A 17,347-nucleotide genomic window follows, 5' to 3' on the forward strand; every position below is an offset into this window, starting at 1 on the left:
AAAACAAGCTTAACTAACGCTGAATTGACTGCCCCACGCCCCAAGTCATTTATACCAAAAGCTCTCCCTTTCCCTGTTTTCGTCTTCACAAAATTTCCTTTTCAAGATTTCAAAGGAAACACTTATCGAGAAGATAATCACTATTTTCTTTCCCCTTAAAGCACTTAACATGCAAAATACTAAATATTTACATTTAAAATGTAAGCCTAATTGAGGAGCGGTGTGTCTCTGCGTGGGAGAAGCAGAGGTGGTGGCAAAGTGGTGAGGAGTTTGTTTGAAACCCTTATAGGTCTCTAACCCGAGAAACTGAAAAAATAACCAACAAGCACTCCGCAGAGAGGAATTGGGACTAATTCATCCACTTTCTTCTCCAAATCATCTGGAATTTCTTTGGGTGTTTATCCTGAGAATGGTGTAAGGGAACGAGAAGGACAACATTTAAGCAAGAACTGAGAAAAGTTAGACTGCTCAAGACAAAATTAAAAAACAAACAAACAAAACTCATCCCGCTGGTTTATACTCGCATTCAGACTTTTAAAGGCACATTTTACCTACAGATATCCATTGAAACCAACCGAGGGGAAATTAGAAAGGAGAGGCATTTGGGGTACCATTTCTATGCGAATCGACGTCTGATTTTCATTAGTCCAGCACTGTTTTTCCTTCAAACACTTAGTGTTTATTACAGCAACAATTACCCCAGTAACAATTCCTTCAGGGTAGTTTTGTTTAAAGGTGCCTAACTTACATACTTCACCCCACTTCTTTCAAAATCGTTCAGTCCTTCAGGGTGGAAGTTAAAATACTATCTTTATCCCGGCTCTGGTTCTGCACCAGAAGACTGTCTCCAGTAGGGCAGTACCATGAAGGCACGCTTTTTAGATCATGTGCACGTTGCGGCGCACCTTGGCTGCAAGGTGCTTTAAAAAGGCCAAGAGCTCGTGCGTGCTGTGTACCAAATTATCAGTCCTGCAACCTGGGCACGTAAGATGCTTTCTCCCTCCCTTTCACACTAAAAACAAAAAAACCCAAACAAATCCAGCGGGCATCAAAACCGTCCGAACGCCTAGGGAAAGCGCGCCAACCACACAAAGAAAAGGAGGGGGGCTACAGGGATTCAAAATCATTTCCCCAGGACGAACACCCTCCTGGACCTATCGGAGTTAACTGCGCGCTTGGTCGTAGCCAATAGACACAGTACTTCTGGTTCAGGTCCACCCTGAAGACTGACGGACATTTGTGCAGTCCAATGAAACAGTGCGATGCTGAAGACTTGACCAATACATTCGGGAGGTGGGTGGAGTGTAGGCCAGGGGGTTGGCGGTGCCGTGTCATGGAGGCTCAGTCTCAGAGCAGCCATTGAAGGGGAAGGAACTGCGGGTGTGTGTGTGTGTGTGTGTGTATGTGTCTGTGTGTGTGTATGTGTGTGCGCGCGCGTGTGTGTGTGTGCGTGTGAGTGCGCGCGAGTGTGTGGACAAGGAGGTGGGGGCAGTCGAGTTAGAGTCCCAACTCCTTGGACTCCATTTGCTATTCTCTTCTTTCTTCCCCACACCTATCTGGTGGTGGTGGGCGTTTATATTTGCTTTTCTTTTCATTCATTTACAAATCTTTTAAAATTAAGGGTTGGGGGTAGTGGGAAAGGCAGGAAAGGGTAAGGGAAGGGAGTAGCCGCAGAAGAGCAGGAGGAGGACATGGAGATGAAGAAGAGGATTAACCTGGAGTTAAGGAACAGAGCCCCGGAGGAGGTGAGATGACTCAGCCCCCTCCCCTTCCCCACCGGACCTGTATTGGGAAGATCGGCTTTGTAGGGATCCGGGTGGGTGTCTGAGGAGGGGTATTGAGTTAACCCCGTAACCCTGAGGTTACGGTTTGGGGGAAATATTTAATTTTAAGTGTTAAATCATTAAAATCTTCTACTTAAAAATGGCGAAGGTTTAAGTTTCTAGGGGCGTTTTTGTGGGTACCCGGGGGCTTAGCCTCCTTCAGCCCTCTTCGAGTCGGGAGTCCTGTCCTGGTGGGGGCAGGAAGCTGAGTGTTGGGGGCCGCTCCGCCGCCTCGTCCCCTCCTCCTCCTCCTCCTGGGGGCCGGTGGCGTGGGGGCGACCCACCGGTCCCACTTGCCCCCGCTGCAGCCATCGTCGCCTGAGAAGTTAGTCCAACTTTTCTGCAACGCTGCCAACTCTTTTTTTCTTTTTTTCGGGGGATGCCCGCGGCCTCGAGGCCCTTGGGTGTCTGACGTCGCGCCGGGCGCGGGCTGGGGTCCCTGGCGGAGTCCGCGTACCGTCTGCCGCCGGCTGCGCCCACTCCCCCGGGAAGCGGCGCGCGCCGCCCGCCGCCGGGCGGAATCTGGGTCAGCGGTCGGTTCCGCGGCCGCGGGTAAGTTTTGGGAGTCGTCGCCGAGACCAGAGGTGGGGAGGGGACGCGAGGCGTAATCCCCTCGGTCTCCCCGCGGTGTAATGCTACTCGGCGTGTCGTGTCGTAGTGGCCGTCACTCCGAATTTGATCCCGGGAGAAGGTTTCACAGAACTCAACAAATGGGCCGTAGTAGTTTTGTGCGTTAAAGCTGGGCTCGGCGAAACTAAATGATGCGCTCTTGCTGCCGTCGCCTCAGTTAAAGAGACGAGGTTGGGAGGGGCCACGTGAGGCGGGTCGCGGCCAACTTTTCGGGGGTCGGGCGGGAGGCGTTTCCGCCTCCTGTTTGAAGGCGCTTCCTCGGCTGCACCCAGCCCTCTCCGCCCGGGGCGGAGGTGCCGGGCACGCGGGCGGGGAGGCGACCCTCTGTTCCCTCGAGGAGTCCCCGCCCCGTCTGGGGTTTCCCGTGGGTCGGAGCTGCAGGTCGCGAGAGCGGGGCCCGTGGTCCGTGAGAAACCTCTCACTCCAGAACGCCGAGGAAAGCGTCGAGTCTTGTTAATTGCGGCCCTCTGAAATAAACACGAGAGGTGGAACATGAGGATACAGTTGTTTTCTGCAGGGGTGGGTGGGGGTGGTGCCTGCGCACACCAGCACAGGGGAGGAGTGGGCTCTGTTCGGTGGGCTGTGGTGGCATGCAGAATGGGAACCCAAGGTCTTAGTGTGTGTGTGTGTGTGTGTGTGTGTGTGTGTGTGTGTGTGTGTGTGTGTTTTAAGTCCCTTTTTCTCTGAAATTGGCAAAGGGCGGGGAGGAGGAAACAGTCGCTGCTATTACCCCAGAGAGAGATGGGAGTTTTCTAGGGCCTACTCTTTGGGGGCTTCAGGAAAAAAAAAAGCTGCCTTACAGAAGCACACATTTAGTATGCTTTTGTATGTCTTAGTTTGGAAAAGTGAATTTGCTCCTCCATACCCCCCTTTCATTTACCTACCCTGTCCGTAGTAATTTCCTTGCTAGTTTTGGGGAGTGCCGGATGTTGCTCTTTTGCAGTCTCTCCTTCCTTCCTTGTGGTGTAATAACGGTCTCTTGTATTTGTATAGCTCTTTACTGTTTACAAAACCTGTTTGTGTTTGTTTTTTACCTTTCTCCTTGGAGGGACTTGTAAGGTGGATTGTATTGTTCTAGAACCCAAATTAGCAAATGGAGTCCCCTCGTGGGCAGTGAAGTTACTTAAGTGGAAGAACTGGCTTTCTGACACCAGATCTTGTGGCTCTCTCCTCCCGCTCAGCTGGACCAGGAGTCAGAAGATTTAGAGTGAGGCACGGCTCTGTCACACAAACTGCTGTGTGACCTTAGCCAAGTCATTCTTACCCTTTGGGCCTTGGCTTCCTTACCTCTAAACAGATCATATACCTTCTCTGGTCTCTAAAATAATTGTCAAAGTCATACTCAACTAGAGAACGTGGCATTCCTCGTTGCTAATTTTTAGCCCTCAAAATACCTCAAACATATTTTTGCATTGGGAATAGACTGCCAGAGTCTCCTGTCTCCCCCTTAAGATTAAGTCCTTCCAGGTCCACACAGCAGCAAGTTTTGTTCTACAACTGTGACCTAATAGAGGATGCAGCCCCTTCCCCTCCCCCACTGTGGGAGAAACAAAAATGCTAGGAGGGTGTTACAGAGAAATAACATTTTGTCAAGGATGTATCGTTCTGGGTGACATTGTTAGGCCCCTCTAAAAGCCAGCTTTCTCAGCATGAGCTTTCTAACATTTCTTCACGAAGGGTAATAAGGTATTTGGGAGTTATGGTGGCATTTATCAACCAAAGATCAAGGAATTTAAACTGGAAACATGAATAAAATAGTTTCCTTTCTTCTCCCTTATGCTTTAGGGCAGCTCCCTGGAATCCTTTACCAGTAGCCCAGGCATCACCTCACTGTAAAGTATATGCTCTCATGTTGAGAGTCCTTCTCATCAGGGGCAGAAGCAAGTTTCACATGGGACCTTTTTCAAAGTTTTTTTCCCCTGCATCAGTGATTTCAACAGGCATTGAACTAATTGGTCTAAGTTTAAATTTAAAAGGTTAACTTATAATGATGACTTTAGATTGTATTTCAGGTTTTGGTGGGGGAGAAGAGAATGAAAAGGATCTGGGTAAGGGGATTGATGTGTGTATTCTTTTTTTAAAGTTTATTTATTTTGTGAGAGAGAAAGCAGGAGTGGGGGAGAGGCAGTGAGAGAAGAAGAGAGAGAATCCCAAGCAGGCTCTGAGCTGTCAGCACAGAGCCCAAGGTGGGGCTCAAACCCACAAACCACGAGATCATGACCTGAGCCAAAGTCTGATGCTTAACTGACTGAGCCACCCAGGCACCCCAGGACTGATGGTTTTATCTTCATGTTTCCAGTGTGTCAAGACTCAGATCTTTTGCTAAACAGATTGCAAAGTAAAGACTCATTCATTTTCTGTCTTACAGGTGACAGAATTAGTCCTTGATAATTGCCTATGTGTCAATGGGGAAATTGAGGGCCTGAATGATACTTTTAAAAAACTAGAGTTTCTGAGTATGGCTAATGTGGAACTAAGTTCACTGGCCCGGCTGCCCAGCTTAAATAAACTTCGAAAGGTAAGTTGGCATTAAGCTTGAAATCATCATAATTTTGAGGCCCAGGTTTTGGCCAAGTGAAACAACCATTCTGCCTTCTAATTAGAAGTTTCCAAACTTCTACAGATAAGAAAAAGGGTTATGTAGGATTTTGGAATCAGCTCTATTAATGCTTTTAGAAATTTACATTTAATAATGAAATTGCTTTATGACATGAATTTGGATTTAATATCTACCAAATATTTTTCTCTGAAACATAAAGATCCAACTACAACACGACTGGAGCCAAACTAGCGTTATAAGCTTACTCTGTAGGGGTTCTAATATATTATTTGGCATTTGTAGGTGGGAATTTGGAAATTAATAATTTGTGACAGTTTCTTGAAGCTAGAGAGAATGACAATTGTTTTTCTTCTTCACATGGATATATTTTGAAAATCTGATCTGCCCTAAGCCTTCACCATTGTTTGTTTTCTCTCCATGTTGAATATTTAGTTGGAACTCAGTGACAATATAATTTCGGGAGGCTTGGAAGTCCTGGCAGAGAAATGTCCAAATCTTACCTACCTCAATCTGAGTGGAAACAAAATCAAAGATCTCAGTACAGTAGAAGCTCTGGTAAGTGGAAAGTCTCTGGACTTTCTCTTTTTTGGTTGATTTTCTGAGATTTGCTTCTGTTTTATTGATTTATATTTCATTATTGATTTATATTTCACTCTTTGAAACTTCTGAATTTCTTACATGTTTTGATCTAGATGGTTACTGCTTTTGCTTCTTTTAAAGATTTTTTTAAATGTTTATTCATTTTTGAGAGAGAGAGAGGGAGACCAAGCACGAGGGGGGGAGGGACAGAGAACGAGGGAGACACAGACTCTGAAGCAGGCTCCAGGTTCTGAGTTGTCAGCACAGAGCCCTGTGTGGGGCCTGAACCCACGAACCTTGAGATCATGACCTGAGCTGAAGTTGGATGCTTAACTGACTGAGCCACTCAGGGGCCCCTGCTGCTCTGATTTAAAGAGGAGGTAAAAATTGTTGACAATAAGCTTGACTAGATTTAAGCTAACCACAATGTTGTTATTGTCTATTTATGCACATATTTTGTCAACAGAATCTATTAAGTGGCTACCATAGTAAGGCACTAATCAGGTGCTGCAGTTACAGTGGTGAACAGAATAAAGCCCCTTCCCTCGTGATACTTGCATCCTGGGGCCTCATTAAGAGAATTGATACAATAACCCTTCATTATAAAATGCGAAAGATCCAAAAATCATTCTGATTTCAAATATGTGTTTTCTGGTTCATGAATTACAAAGAAGTAATCTAGTATTTAAAATCTTGAAATGTAAGCTTTAACTTTTTACTTTTCCAGCAAAATCTTAAAAATTTGAAAAGCCTTGACTTGTTTAACTGTGAGATCACAAACCTGGAGGATTACAGAGAAAGTATTTTTGAACTGCTGCAGCAAATCACTTACCTAGATGGATTTGACCAGGATGATAACGAGGCACCGGACTCAGAAGAAGAGGACGATGAGGGTAATCATTCTTAATGCCTATAAATACAGCCTCCAGTCTAGCCGTGCAATTTAGATTGGGCCTGGATATTTAGGTGTTGGGGGGAAAAAAAAGAGATTAGTAAGAAGAAAAATTTAAAAACCCAAAGCCCTAATCCTGTGTTTCTTCTTTAAGATTTCTGGTAGCTTGGGGAATTTAATGGTTATTGTAGTACCAAGCTCCGTGAAAATTTTATATCTGTATAAACTGTGTAACCACCACCTAGTAAAAGTGGTAACTTTTAAAATAGTACCTTTTTTTTTTTAAAAAGGAACCATTCCTTGCGTGTTATCCATAATAGCCAAGAAATGGAAACAATCCAAATGGCCTATCAACTGATGGATAAACAAAATGTGATATGTCCATATAATGAAATATTATTCTGTCATAAGAATGAATGAGGCACTGATAAATGCTGTACCTTTGAGAACATTCTATGAAGTGAAAAAAGCCAGACACAAAAGGCCACATTTTGTATGACTTCATTTGTATGGCATGTCCAGAATAGGCATATTCATAGAAGGTGGAGTAGTGGTCACCAGGGCTGGGGGAGAGGAGATTGGGGAGTGACTGTAAATGTGTATGGGTTCTTTTGAGGGGGGTGATGAAAATGTTCTGAAATTAGATACTGAATATACATGTTTGGATAAATGGGTGACTAACAGATGATGGAATGGATCTTGATAGTTATGGAATACTGTTTATTATTCTTGGTTGAAAAGTTTTGTTTTTTTTTTAAGTTTATTTATTTTGAGAGAGAGTGCATCAGAGAGCGCAAGTGGGGGAGGGGCAGAGAGAATCCGGAGCAGGCTTTGTGGGGTCAGCCGCAGAGCACAGCCCGGGGCTCCCCCTCTCATGAACCCTGAGATCATGACCTGCTCAAATAAAAGACCCCATAAAAGTTTTTTTCTGTAACGGGGTGCCTGGGTGGCTCAGTTGGTTAAGCGTCTGACTTTAACTCAGGTCATGATCTCGAGGTTCCTGGGTTTGAGTTCCACATCAGGCTCTCTGCTGTCAGCAGGGAGCTTGCTTGGGATCCTTTGTCCCCCACCTCCACACCCCTCCCCCACTTGCACTCCCTCTCTCTCAAAAATAAATATTTAAAAAAAAAGTTTTTTACTCTAAAAAGAAATTTGAAGGAAAAACAATGTTAGAAAATGATGGAATGATAGATAAAAGGGCTTTGAAGTGTCCACAAAATAAAATAAAGTTTAGTGCATGTAACATTTCATTTTTTATTTATTAAATAATTTTTTTTTAATGTTTACTTATTTTTGAGAGAGAGAAACAGAGTGAGAGTGGGGAAGGGATAGAGAGACAAGGAGACACAGCATCCGAAGGAGGCTCCAAAGCTCTGAGCTGTCAGCACAGAGCCCAACGTGGGGCTCCAACTCACAAACTGCGAGATCATGACCTGAGCTGAAGTGGGACGCTTAATGGACTGAGCCCCCCAGGCGCCCCTAGTGCATGCAACGTTTTGATGACAATCTATATGTTGGAAACAGTTTAGTATTTAGAAGCCATGTTTCTCAAATAGTAAAGGAGGATGTTACAAAAGGGAAGTCTTAAAAAAAAGAAAATCACCCTGGGATACTTTCCACCCACCCGTTGGCTTAAGAGTTTGAGGTGATTGGGACAAGGGAAAATAGGATCGACATACTAGCAAGAAACATTTTTCCCAGCCATTTGTTCATCTTTCAAAATATTTTTAAAGACGGAGATGAAGATGACGAAGACGAAGAGGAAGATGAAGCTGGTCCACCAGAAGGCTATGAGGAGGAGGAGGAGGACGAGGAGGAGGAAGAGGAGGAGGAGGAGGAGGAGGCAGGCTCAGAACTGGGAGAGGGAGAAGAGGAAGTGGGCCTCTCCTACTTAATGAAAGAAGAAATCCAGGTGAATAGGCACTTTTTACCTGCACTGAAAGCCATTTAGGCCTAAGGTCAAGTCCTAAAGTAGGAAGTTGAGTGGAAAGCTGAAAGCTGTTCCTGACTTGTGGGTCTGCATGTATCTGTCTGCCTGTCCTTTTTCCCACTGTCCATCAGCTCACAGTGTATCCAGATAATCGCAAACCTCCATTAATTTTACCACCCAGCTATCGTTCAACACTGCTCAGCCCTCAGTGGTGTGGGACGGCGAACATTTTACAAAAGTTTCTGAGCCTCAGCTTCTGCATTTATAAAATGGAGATTATACCAACCTCTTAGGATTATTTTAAGGAACTGACAGGATAATACACTTAAAGTATCTAGTCCCCGGCACATCGTAGGCACTCAAGAAGACTTTCCTTTCCCCTAATTATGTCTTGCTAATGGTTTTGTAGTAGCTTTCCAAATGGTCTCTCTGAATACAGTGTCACCACAAAGGTGTATCATCCACAGTATGTGCTTGGGTACTCTGAATGCAAATGAGATCATGTCACCAGGCTGCATGAATCACTTTGTTTCCCTGTTGCCACCAAGACATACAAGGCCCATCATTATTAGCCCCTGCTTCCTCCTCTAGCCTCTTCTCCCTCAGTACCAAATTAAATTGTCACACCGAGCTATTTCTTGCCTTTCTGACTGTAGCTACATTGTGTATTCTATCTGTAGTGACTTTCTACCCATGCTCTCTGGTGAACTTTATGTTCTGTTCTTACTGAGGTAAACATAAGTATAGTAAAGCTTGTAAAGTACACTGATTTTATGTACAAGTCCATGACCAAGCCACTTATGTATATATACTCCTGTGACTACTATGCAAATCATGCATTGCAGACTCTTTAAAAACTGTTTTGGAGTTGCTTCATTATTGAAGCTTTCTGTAAGTTTTCATAGATAACTACTCCTTCCTGTGTTACCTTTGAACCTTGATTAGGCTTTATTGCCTATAGACACTTTTGTAAAAACTTGTCTATTTGGCCACTTTCTACTCGAGGGTGAGCTCCTTGAGGGAAGGGCCATTTATCTTTGTATCTCAGCATCTAGTGCGTTGACAGGAACATAGTAAGCTCACAGAAAACGTCAGTTGACTTGAACAAATGATCTTCAGCCCCTGGGAATTATTATTTTCTCCTAATGTTGTTAAATTATTATTTTATGTTAATAATTCAAAGTTTTTTATTATTAAAAATAATATCTCTTGATTTAGACTAGGAATTGTTAGCATTATTTGTTTTCCTAATGACCTTTACATTGGTTAGATAGGTAATATCACTGATGATAATTTTTCTCTGATATAATTTTATTATTTATTTATTTATTTATAAGGAGGGGGAGGAGTGTAGAGAGGGAGAGAGAGAATCTCAAGTAGACTCTGTACTACCCACTCAGAGTCTGTCCTGGGGCTTGATTTCATGAACCATGAGATCACAACCTGAGCCAAAATCAAAAGTCAGATGCGTAACCGATTGAGCCATCCAGGCACCCCTAGTATTAAGTAGTTTAAAACCTTAAAAAGTTTTTTTTAATGTTTATTTATTTATTTATTTATTTATTCATTTTCCCCCCCGAAATTTTTAACGTTTATTTATTTTTGAGGGGGGGGGGGCGGAGGCGCAGAGAGAGGGAGACGCAGAATGTGAAGCAGGCTCTAGTCTGTGAGCTGTCAGCACAGAGCCTGATGTGGGGCTTAAACTCCCGAACCGGGAGATCATGACCTGAGCCAAAGTCGGATGCTTAACCAACTTGAACCACCCAGTCACCCCATAATGTTTATTTATTTTTGAGATGGAGACGGAGGCAAGCAGAGGAGGGGAAGAGAGAGGGAGACACAGATTCTGAAGCATATTCTAGGATTCACGCTGTCAGCACAGAGCCTGATGAGGGGCTTGAACTCACAAACTGCGAGATCATGACCTGAGCTGAAGTCGGATGCTCAACTGACTGAGCCATCCAGGCACCTGCCCCTAAAAATGACTTTCAACTGGGGCGCCTTGGCGGCTCAGTGTGTTAAGCGTCTGAGTCTTGGTTTTGGCTCAAGTCATAATCTTGTGGTTCGTGAGTTTAAGCCCTCTGTCGGGCTCTGGTGGCGTGGAGCCACGCACTGTCTCCCAAAAGAAATAAACATTAAAATGATTTTCAACTGACTGCTGATGTTTGTGTTTATCATTCCACTGAATATTGGGAAATGTTAAAAGTGACACAGTCCAGTATAGAGCAAAAATCTCTGAGATAATTCTCACGATGTTAAGTCAGTGTAGTACCTGCATGGTTTGAGTAATATTTTTATTTCATCTGCTCTTTAGAGGTAAGGAATTAATATGGATAAAGAAGGTCTTGATGTATCTGTAGGACATTTCGTTAAAAATGGGGATGGGGCTGTAGAAGAATTGGGAATTGTGGTGCCCCTGTACTGTCATAGTACAATGAGGAAACGTTATTTCCCATTAATTGGGAAAAGATCATGGTTTCTACTGAACAAGTCACTGATGAAAGCTGAGTTTTTATTGAGGGGTATCATCTAATAGATGACATTAAAAACTAAAGGCTTAGATGATAGCTATACTTGTGGTGAGTGTAACATAAGATATAGACTTAATGAATCACCATGTTGTACACCTGAAACTAATGTAACATGGTGTGTCAAGTCTACTTCAATTTAAAAAAAGGCTTAGAGATGCCTGGGTGGCTCAGTTGGTTAAGCGTCTGACTCTTGATTTTGGCTCAGGTCATGATCTCACAAGGTTAGTGAGATTGAGCCCCACGCTGGGCTCTGTGCTGACAGCGCAGAACCTGCTTGGGATTCTCTCTCTCTCCTCTCTCTGCCCCTCCCCTGCTCCCTCTCTCTCTCTCTCTTAATAAACATTAAAAAAATAATAAAAAATAAAAAAGGCTTAAAAACATGAATCAACTTTTCAAAGTTTATTTATTTATTTTTGAGGGAGAGAGAGAAAGAAAGAGAATCCCAAGCAGGCTCTGCACTGACAGCACGGAGCCTGATGTGGGGTTCGAACTCACAAACTGTGAGATCATGACCTGAGCCAAAATCAAGAATCAGATACTTGGCACATCTGGGTGGCTCAGTTGGTTTAGCACTCAGCTTCAGCTCAGGTCATGATCTCACAGTTGGTGGGTTCCAGCCCCTGCTGGGCTCTGTGCTGACAGCTCAGAGCCTGGAGCCTGCTTGGGATTCTATGTCTCCCTCGCTCTCTGCCCCTCCCCCACTCACACTCTGTCTCTGAAAAATAAATAAAATGTTAATTAAAAAAAAAAAAGGTCAGATACTTAACTGACTGAGCCACTCCATGAATCAATTAGTTGAACCATATTTTGTTTAAAGCAAAATCCAGAGAAGTAATTAGCTTTTGAGACTTGGGCTTTTCTAAATTAAGGAATAAATGTGATTAGTGTCTCCACTGTTTTTTAAAAAATTGCAAATATTTAAATATCCTCACTTATTTGCAGATAGGAGATGTTTAAAATGTGTCCCTTGTTTTTCTTTCTATTTCTTTCCCTTTCCTTCCTCTTCCTGTCCCCTCTCTCCTCTACCCTTCTCTCTTCCTTTCTTTTCCTCTTTAGTTTAAGGCTTTAGGTTCTCCTGATTTTTACTGTGGTTCCTTTTTATACTATTGGCTACCCCATCTATTTCTTCTGCTCCTTGTAGCTTGATGATGTTCTGGTATAGAATGCTTTTCAGTATTTGAATTGATTGTATAAGACTGATTTCTGATATGAGTGTTGTGCAGTTGAGTTTCTCAGGGGATCCTACGTGCTGGGAAATTAAGTTCTGTTTAGTATTTCTAGACACAAATGGGGCTATGGATACTGTGAAAGGGATGGGTTGTACAAATTTTTCCTTCAATACCCAGCAATTCTTGACATTTGCCAATTAAAGTGTTTCTTTTATGTTTATTTTTGAAAGAGATGAACAGTGAGTGGGAGAGGGGCAGAAAGAGAGGGAGACACAGAATCCAAAGCAGGCTCTGCACTGTTAGCACAGAGTCTGATATGGGGCTCGAGTCCACGAACCATGAAATTATGAACTCAGCTGAAGTCAGACACTTAACCGATGGAGCCACCCACGTGCCCTGCCAATTAAAATATTTTTAAGGAGCAGTAAACTTTTGTGGAGTTGGAGGGGAGACCCTAGATTGGTTTCATTTTTTTCAAACATATAGTAGAACTCAACTATTTGGCAGTAAGTGTAAAAGGCCTCTGAATAGCCAACATAAAGTAACCAAAGACATTTTCTTTGTAGGACAGTGTTTCAGCTTTATTCTAAACCTATTTTCTCTTTTATATTCAAATCTATAATAAGCTTATTGATCTATTTTCTGAATCCATAGCAGATTAAAATTGAAGTAGTAACCTACTGTAAAAGAGAAGGCACGAAAACTAGGAAAAGGTACAATTAAAAGTAGAGGTGAGGGTCATTTTTAAAAGGGAAAAACCATCCTACATATATTAATAGGCTCTGAGGGAATAGCATACACTAATGAGTATAATGTTCATGGTCAAAATGATGACTGATTATGCAAGGGAAAGGTTTGTTAGCATAAAATGGTAGTGCACTTTAGAGATTTGTATCCCAATTGGTTAAAGTAAAAAAAAAAAAAAGTTATGATGTTTCAAGGCTATGTTTACATCTTAGGTATCCTGAACAGCTCTTTCACAAGAGTTGTAGATCAAGTTTTGTGACTTTTTTGTGTGATTTTTTTGCTGTTTTGATGTGTAGATTTTTAGATATAGAAGAAACTTGTAGATCTTTCTAGATGAATACTTTCTTTTATTGATTAGGAAACTGAAGTCCAGGGGCACCTAGGTGGCTTCGTCGGTTAAGTGTCCAACTTCGGCTCAGGTCATGAACTCACTGTTTGTGAGTTTGAGTCCCATGTCAGGCTCTGTGCTGACAGCTCAGAGCCTGGAGTCTGCTTCAGATTCTGTGTCTCCTTCTGTCTGCCCCTTCCCGACTCATGCTCTGTCTCTTTGAAAAATAAACATTAAAAAAAAAAAGGAAAACTGAGGTCTAGAGAGATTAAGTGACATATTTAGTGCATATTACTATGTTGGGGCAAGAATTCAGGTAATTACTTTCTCACTCTATAAAATAGAAGACCTTTCTTTGAAATAGTCTAAAGGTACTCTGTCCATTATAGTAGCCACTGGACATATTTCGTTATTTAAATTAAAATAAAATGAAAAATTTAGTTCCTTGTTTGTACTGGTCACATTTTATTTTTTTATTTTTATTTATTTCATTTATTTTTTAAGATTTTTTTTATTTTTAAGTAATCTCTACACCCAACATGGGGCTCGAACTCACAACTGCAAGATCAAGAGTTGCACACTTTGGGGCGCCTGGGTGGCTCAGTCAGTTAGGCGTCCAACTCTTGATTTCGGCTCAGGTCACGATCTCTCATGGTTTGTGGGTTTGAGTCCCACATTGGGCTCCATGCTGACAGTGCAGAGCCTGCTTGGGATTCTCTCTCCCCCTATCCCACTTGCACACACACATACACACACACACACACACACACACACACACACACACACACTCTCTCTCTCTCTCTCTCTCTCTCTCTCTCTCTCTCCCCCTCCCCCCCCGCCCCTCTCCCTCTCTCTCTCTCTCTCAATGGATAAATAAACTTAAAAAAAAAAAAGTTGCATGTTCTGCTGACTGAGCCAGCCAGGCACCCCTGTACTGGTCACATTTTAAATGCTCAGTAGCCACATGTGGACAGCATAGATACAGAACATTTCCATTGTTGCAGAAAGTTCTTTTGAACGGTGCTGGTCCAAAACATAAATTACTTTCATAAAGAATCTAGATTTAGTTGGGTTCCTAGAAAACACCTATGTAAGTTAGGCACAGGTTGTCAGAATGTAGAATGACCATAGTTTTTTGCTCTTGTTGGAATGTATTATTACCAAACAGTGAAAAATATGTGTCATGGCTTTTTATTCTCAAATCGAATATTTGATTTTCAAGGATGAAGAAGATGATGATGACTATGTTGAAGAAGGGGAAGAAGAGGAAGAAGATGGTGAGTTACATTAGCCATTAAAGAAATCCTAACATTCAAGTTACAGCTATTATTCATATATACTTTAACAAATGAGTCTATAATTCAAATTGTAATTGATTTTGGTAACATAGAGCACCTTGAGAAGTATGAAACCTTTTTCTTTTAAAATTGATTTAAGTAATCTCTACGCTCAACGTGGGGCTCGAACTCATGACCTTGGTTGGGATCAAGAGTCTTACACTCCTTGTAACAAGCCAGCCAGGCACCCCTAAAACCTTTTTAAAAGAGTAATGTTCTCAGGGCATTCAATAATTTCATTAAAAAACAAAAAACCAGCCTCTAACATTTATTTTTATTAAAAAAAATTTTTTTTTAACGTTTATTTATTTTTGAGAGACAGAGAGAGACAGAGCACGAGCAGGGGAAGAGCAGAGAGGGAGACAGAGAATCCCAAAGCAGGCTGCAGGCTCAGCTGTCAGCACAGAGCCCTATGCGGGGCTAGAACCCACAAACTGTGAGATCATGACCTGAGCCAAAGTCGGACACTTAACCGACTGAGCCACCCAGGCACCACTCTAACATTTATTTTTAAAATGGTATGAAGAGATCATGGAACCTTGAGCCTTAATTTATTACTTTCTTAGGTCTTTCATTTTGAAGAGGGTGAAGCCTTATCTCTCAAGAGAAGAGCAATGGAATTCTCAAATAATGCTCTCTAGTCCTCTTTATCTAGGTCTTTCAAAATAAATTTAAAAATTCGCTAATAATTCTTGTAATGACAAGCCCCTAGTTTCTTGATCTGTACTTCATGATTTGGCCACAAGGGTGCACAGCAAGCTGTCATTATTTATGGATTTCTGTCTATTAAGCCTTTATAATACACTAAAATTGAAAAATTTTCAGAGAGGAAACTTAAACGTATAATTAAAAAAAATTTTTTTTTAATGTTTATTTCTTTTTGAGAGAGAGAGATAGAGCATGAACAGGGGAGAAGCAGAGAAATAGGGAGACGCTGAATCCAAAGCAGGCTCCAGGCCCCAGGCTCTGAGCTGTCAGCACAGAGCCCGTCACAGGGCTCGAACCCACTAACCATGAGATCATGACCTGAGCTGAAGTCGGATGCTTAACCAACTGAGCCACCCAGGCGCCCCAAACCTGTAATTTTTTTTTATGCCATTAAGTTTTCACTAAGATAGATTCAAAACTTTGTAATTTAACAGGTACTCATTTGTTAAAATTGAGTACTTTACAATTTTTCTTTCACTCTTCCTTCAGAAGAAGAAGGTCTTCGAGGGGAAAAAAGGAAACGAGATGCTGAAGACGATGGAGATGAAGAAGACGACTAGATCATTCTAAGACCAGATTCCCTAAAGTTCCTGGGTGTGCAATAGAGTGATCACATCTTCTTTGTTTCTTCATGTACCATAGTGAACCCTACGGAAAATAACCTGTAACTTTTTATAGGAAAAGTGTGGTTTTACTATTTTTGCCTTATCATTCCAAATAAGATTTACTAGTCTGTTAATGATCATACTGTATGTAGAGAAAACATTTTCATTGACCCTGTTGTGAAATTCCCTAGCAATTTATTTAGAATCTTCATTTTTCTCATTCAAGCTCATTGTATTAGTTATTTTTAGCCCATAATTAAAACATGATCACTTTTACACAGGCGTAGTTTGGTGCATTTCATTCATAAGGTTTTAAAGTTATTTATAGTTAATGGAAATCACGATCAGCTGGAATATGAAATGAAGTCTCTTGAATGAGAAGTTGGTTATTTTTTTAGAGGTGACCCAGAGATCTTTAGTTTGAAGGCAATGACTTTTTTTCTTTTCTTTTTTTTTTTTTTTGGCTAAGGGTATTTGGATGCTTTTTTGTCACTTGAGTAGCTTGGAAAGTAGGAGCAGAATAGTAAAGGTTCTACTCAACAATATAGTTCATAGCTTTTGTGGAGGCTTCTGAAAACTTTTAAAGTCAGGTGACTAATACGATTTTCTTTTTGAAGTTCAGAGAGATGTGTTCAGAGACATGCAGGTGAGCCCTTTCTTTTTCAGGCTGAAGATTACAACATACTAGTAGGTTGGTTATTTTGTTTTTAAATGTGCATTCTTTATTTTCCTCCCAGCAATTCCTTTATAATCACTTTCATTTCTCTTTTCACTCCTCTCCCTCTGTCTCAAAAAAAAGTTGGGAAACTCATGTGATACCCAGGAAAACTTTTAGTCTTTTATACCTCAACCACCTTTTCAGACTGTCTCAGTTTTAAACAAGCTAAGTGAAAGAAATTGAGTATTTTCTGAGATACGAATATTATTACCAGTACATTTGTATGCAACAGATTCTGCTTGCTGTAAATCATTTTTGATTGACAAGATGTACAGACCGTATTATTAGGATGCAGAAAGAAAAGTAGAGGAGGCTTTCAGAAGCAGAATTAATATTCCTCAAAAGTCAGAACTATTGCCTGTTGATAATTAATGAGACATTCAAGTCAAATTTTCAAGTTAGCTTCCCAAACGATTTAGATACCACACTGCAAAGTATTTCTAATTTTTCTGAGTAGAACCTTTCATTATTCTTATAGTTTTAAGGTATTACCAGATATAGCTTTTAATTGGAATATACTGGGCAGTTGGAAACATATTTGAAACTAAATCAGTATTCAAGATTAAGCTTTATTTTCAAGTGGATGTCCATTAAAAATCGAAAATATTTCAGGACAAATGTGTGTTTCTATATATGGCTACTAAATATAATAACAATAGAAAAGTACATCCCCTTTTTGTTGTGGAGGCTCCACGGTCAAGGCAATTGCTTTTGAAATTCTTGGCTATCTAAATGTTTTTCTGCTTTGTTTTGGATATCTGTAAGTTTTTGTAAAGTTAGCATTCAACAA

General features: G+C 41.5%; 1 protein-coding gene across 2 annotated transcripts; it reads left to right on the plus strand.

The window, feature by feature from the left end:
• The first annotated feature begins 1,303 nt into the window (after nt 1–1,303).
• ANP32E (acidic nuclear phosphoprotein 32 family member E) lies at nt 1,304–17,156 on the plus strand. 2 transcript variants are annotated; one of them, XM_047848001.1, is made up of 7 exons: nt 1,304–1,745; nt 4,822–4,971; nt 5,446–5,568; nt 6,320–6,485; nt 8,218–8,396; nt 14,412–14,466; nt 15,724–17,156. In XM_047848001.1, the coding sequence occupies exons 1-7, from the start codon at nt 1,692–1,694 to the stop codon at nt 15,792–15,794; spliced, it is 798 nt and encodes a 265-aa protein (XP_047703957.1). In that variant the 5' UTR covers nt 1,304–1,691; the 3' UTR covers nt 15,795–17,156. The 2 variants fall into 2 exon arrangements, with proteins under 2 accessions (XP_047703957.1, XP_047703958.1); XM_047848002.1 differs by lacking the exons at nt 6,320–6,485; nt 14,412–14,466; nt 15,724–17,156 and having other exon boundaries at nt 8,218–8,379.
• Nucleotides 17,157–17,347: the final 191 nt, after the last annotated feature.

This window comes from Prionailurus viverrinus, unplaced genomic scaffold (assembly GCF_022837055.1).
Source record: "Prionailurus viverrinus isolate Anna unplaced genomic scaffold, UM_Priviv_1.0 scaffold_50, whole genome shotgun sequence".
NCBI classification, from domain to species: domain Eukaryota; kingdom Metazoa; phylum Chordata; class Mammalia; order Carnivora; family Felidae; genus Prionailurus; species Prionailurus viverrinus.

Coding starts and splice junctions, on each gene's coding strand:
- ANP32E (XM_047848001.1), top strand. CDS start 1,692: ATGGAGATGAAGAAGAGGATTAACCTGGAGTTAAGGAACAGAGCCCCG. Junction 4,972..5,445: donor GCTTAAATAAACTTCGAAAG/GTAAGTTGGCAT, acceptor TTGAATATTTAG/TTGGAACTCAGTGACAATAT. Junction 5,569..6,319: donor TCAGTACAGTAGAAGCTCTG/GTAAGTGGAAAG, acceptor TTACTTTTCCAG/CAAAATCTTAAAAATTTGAA.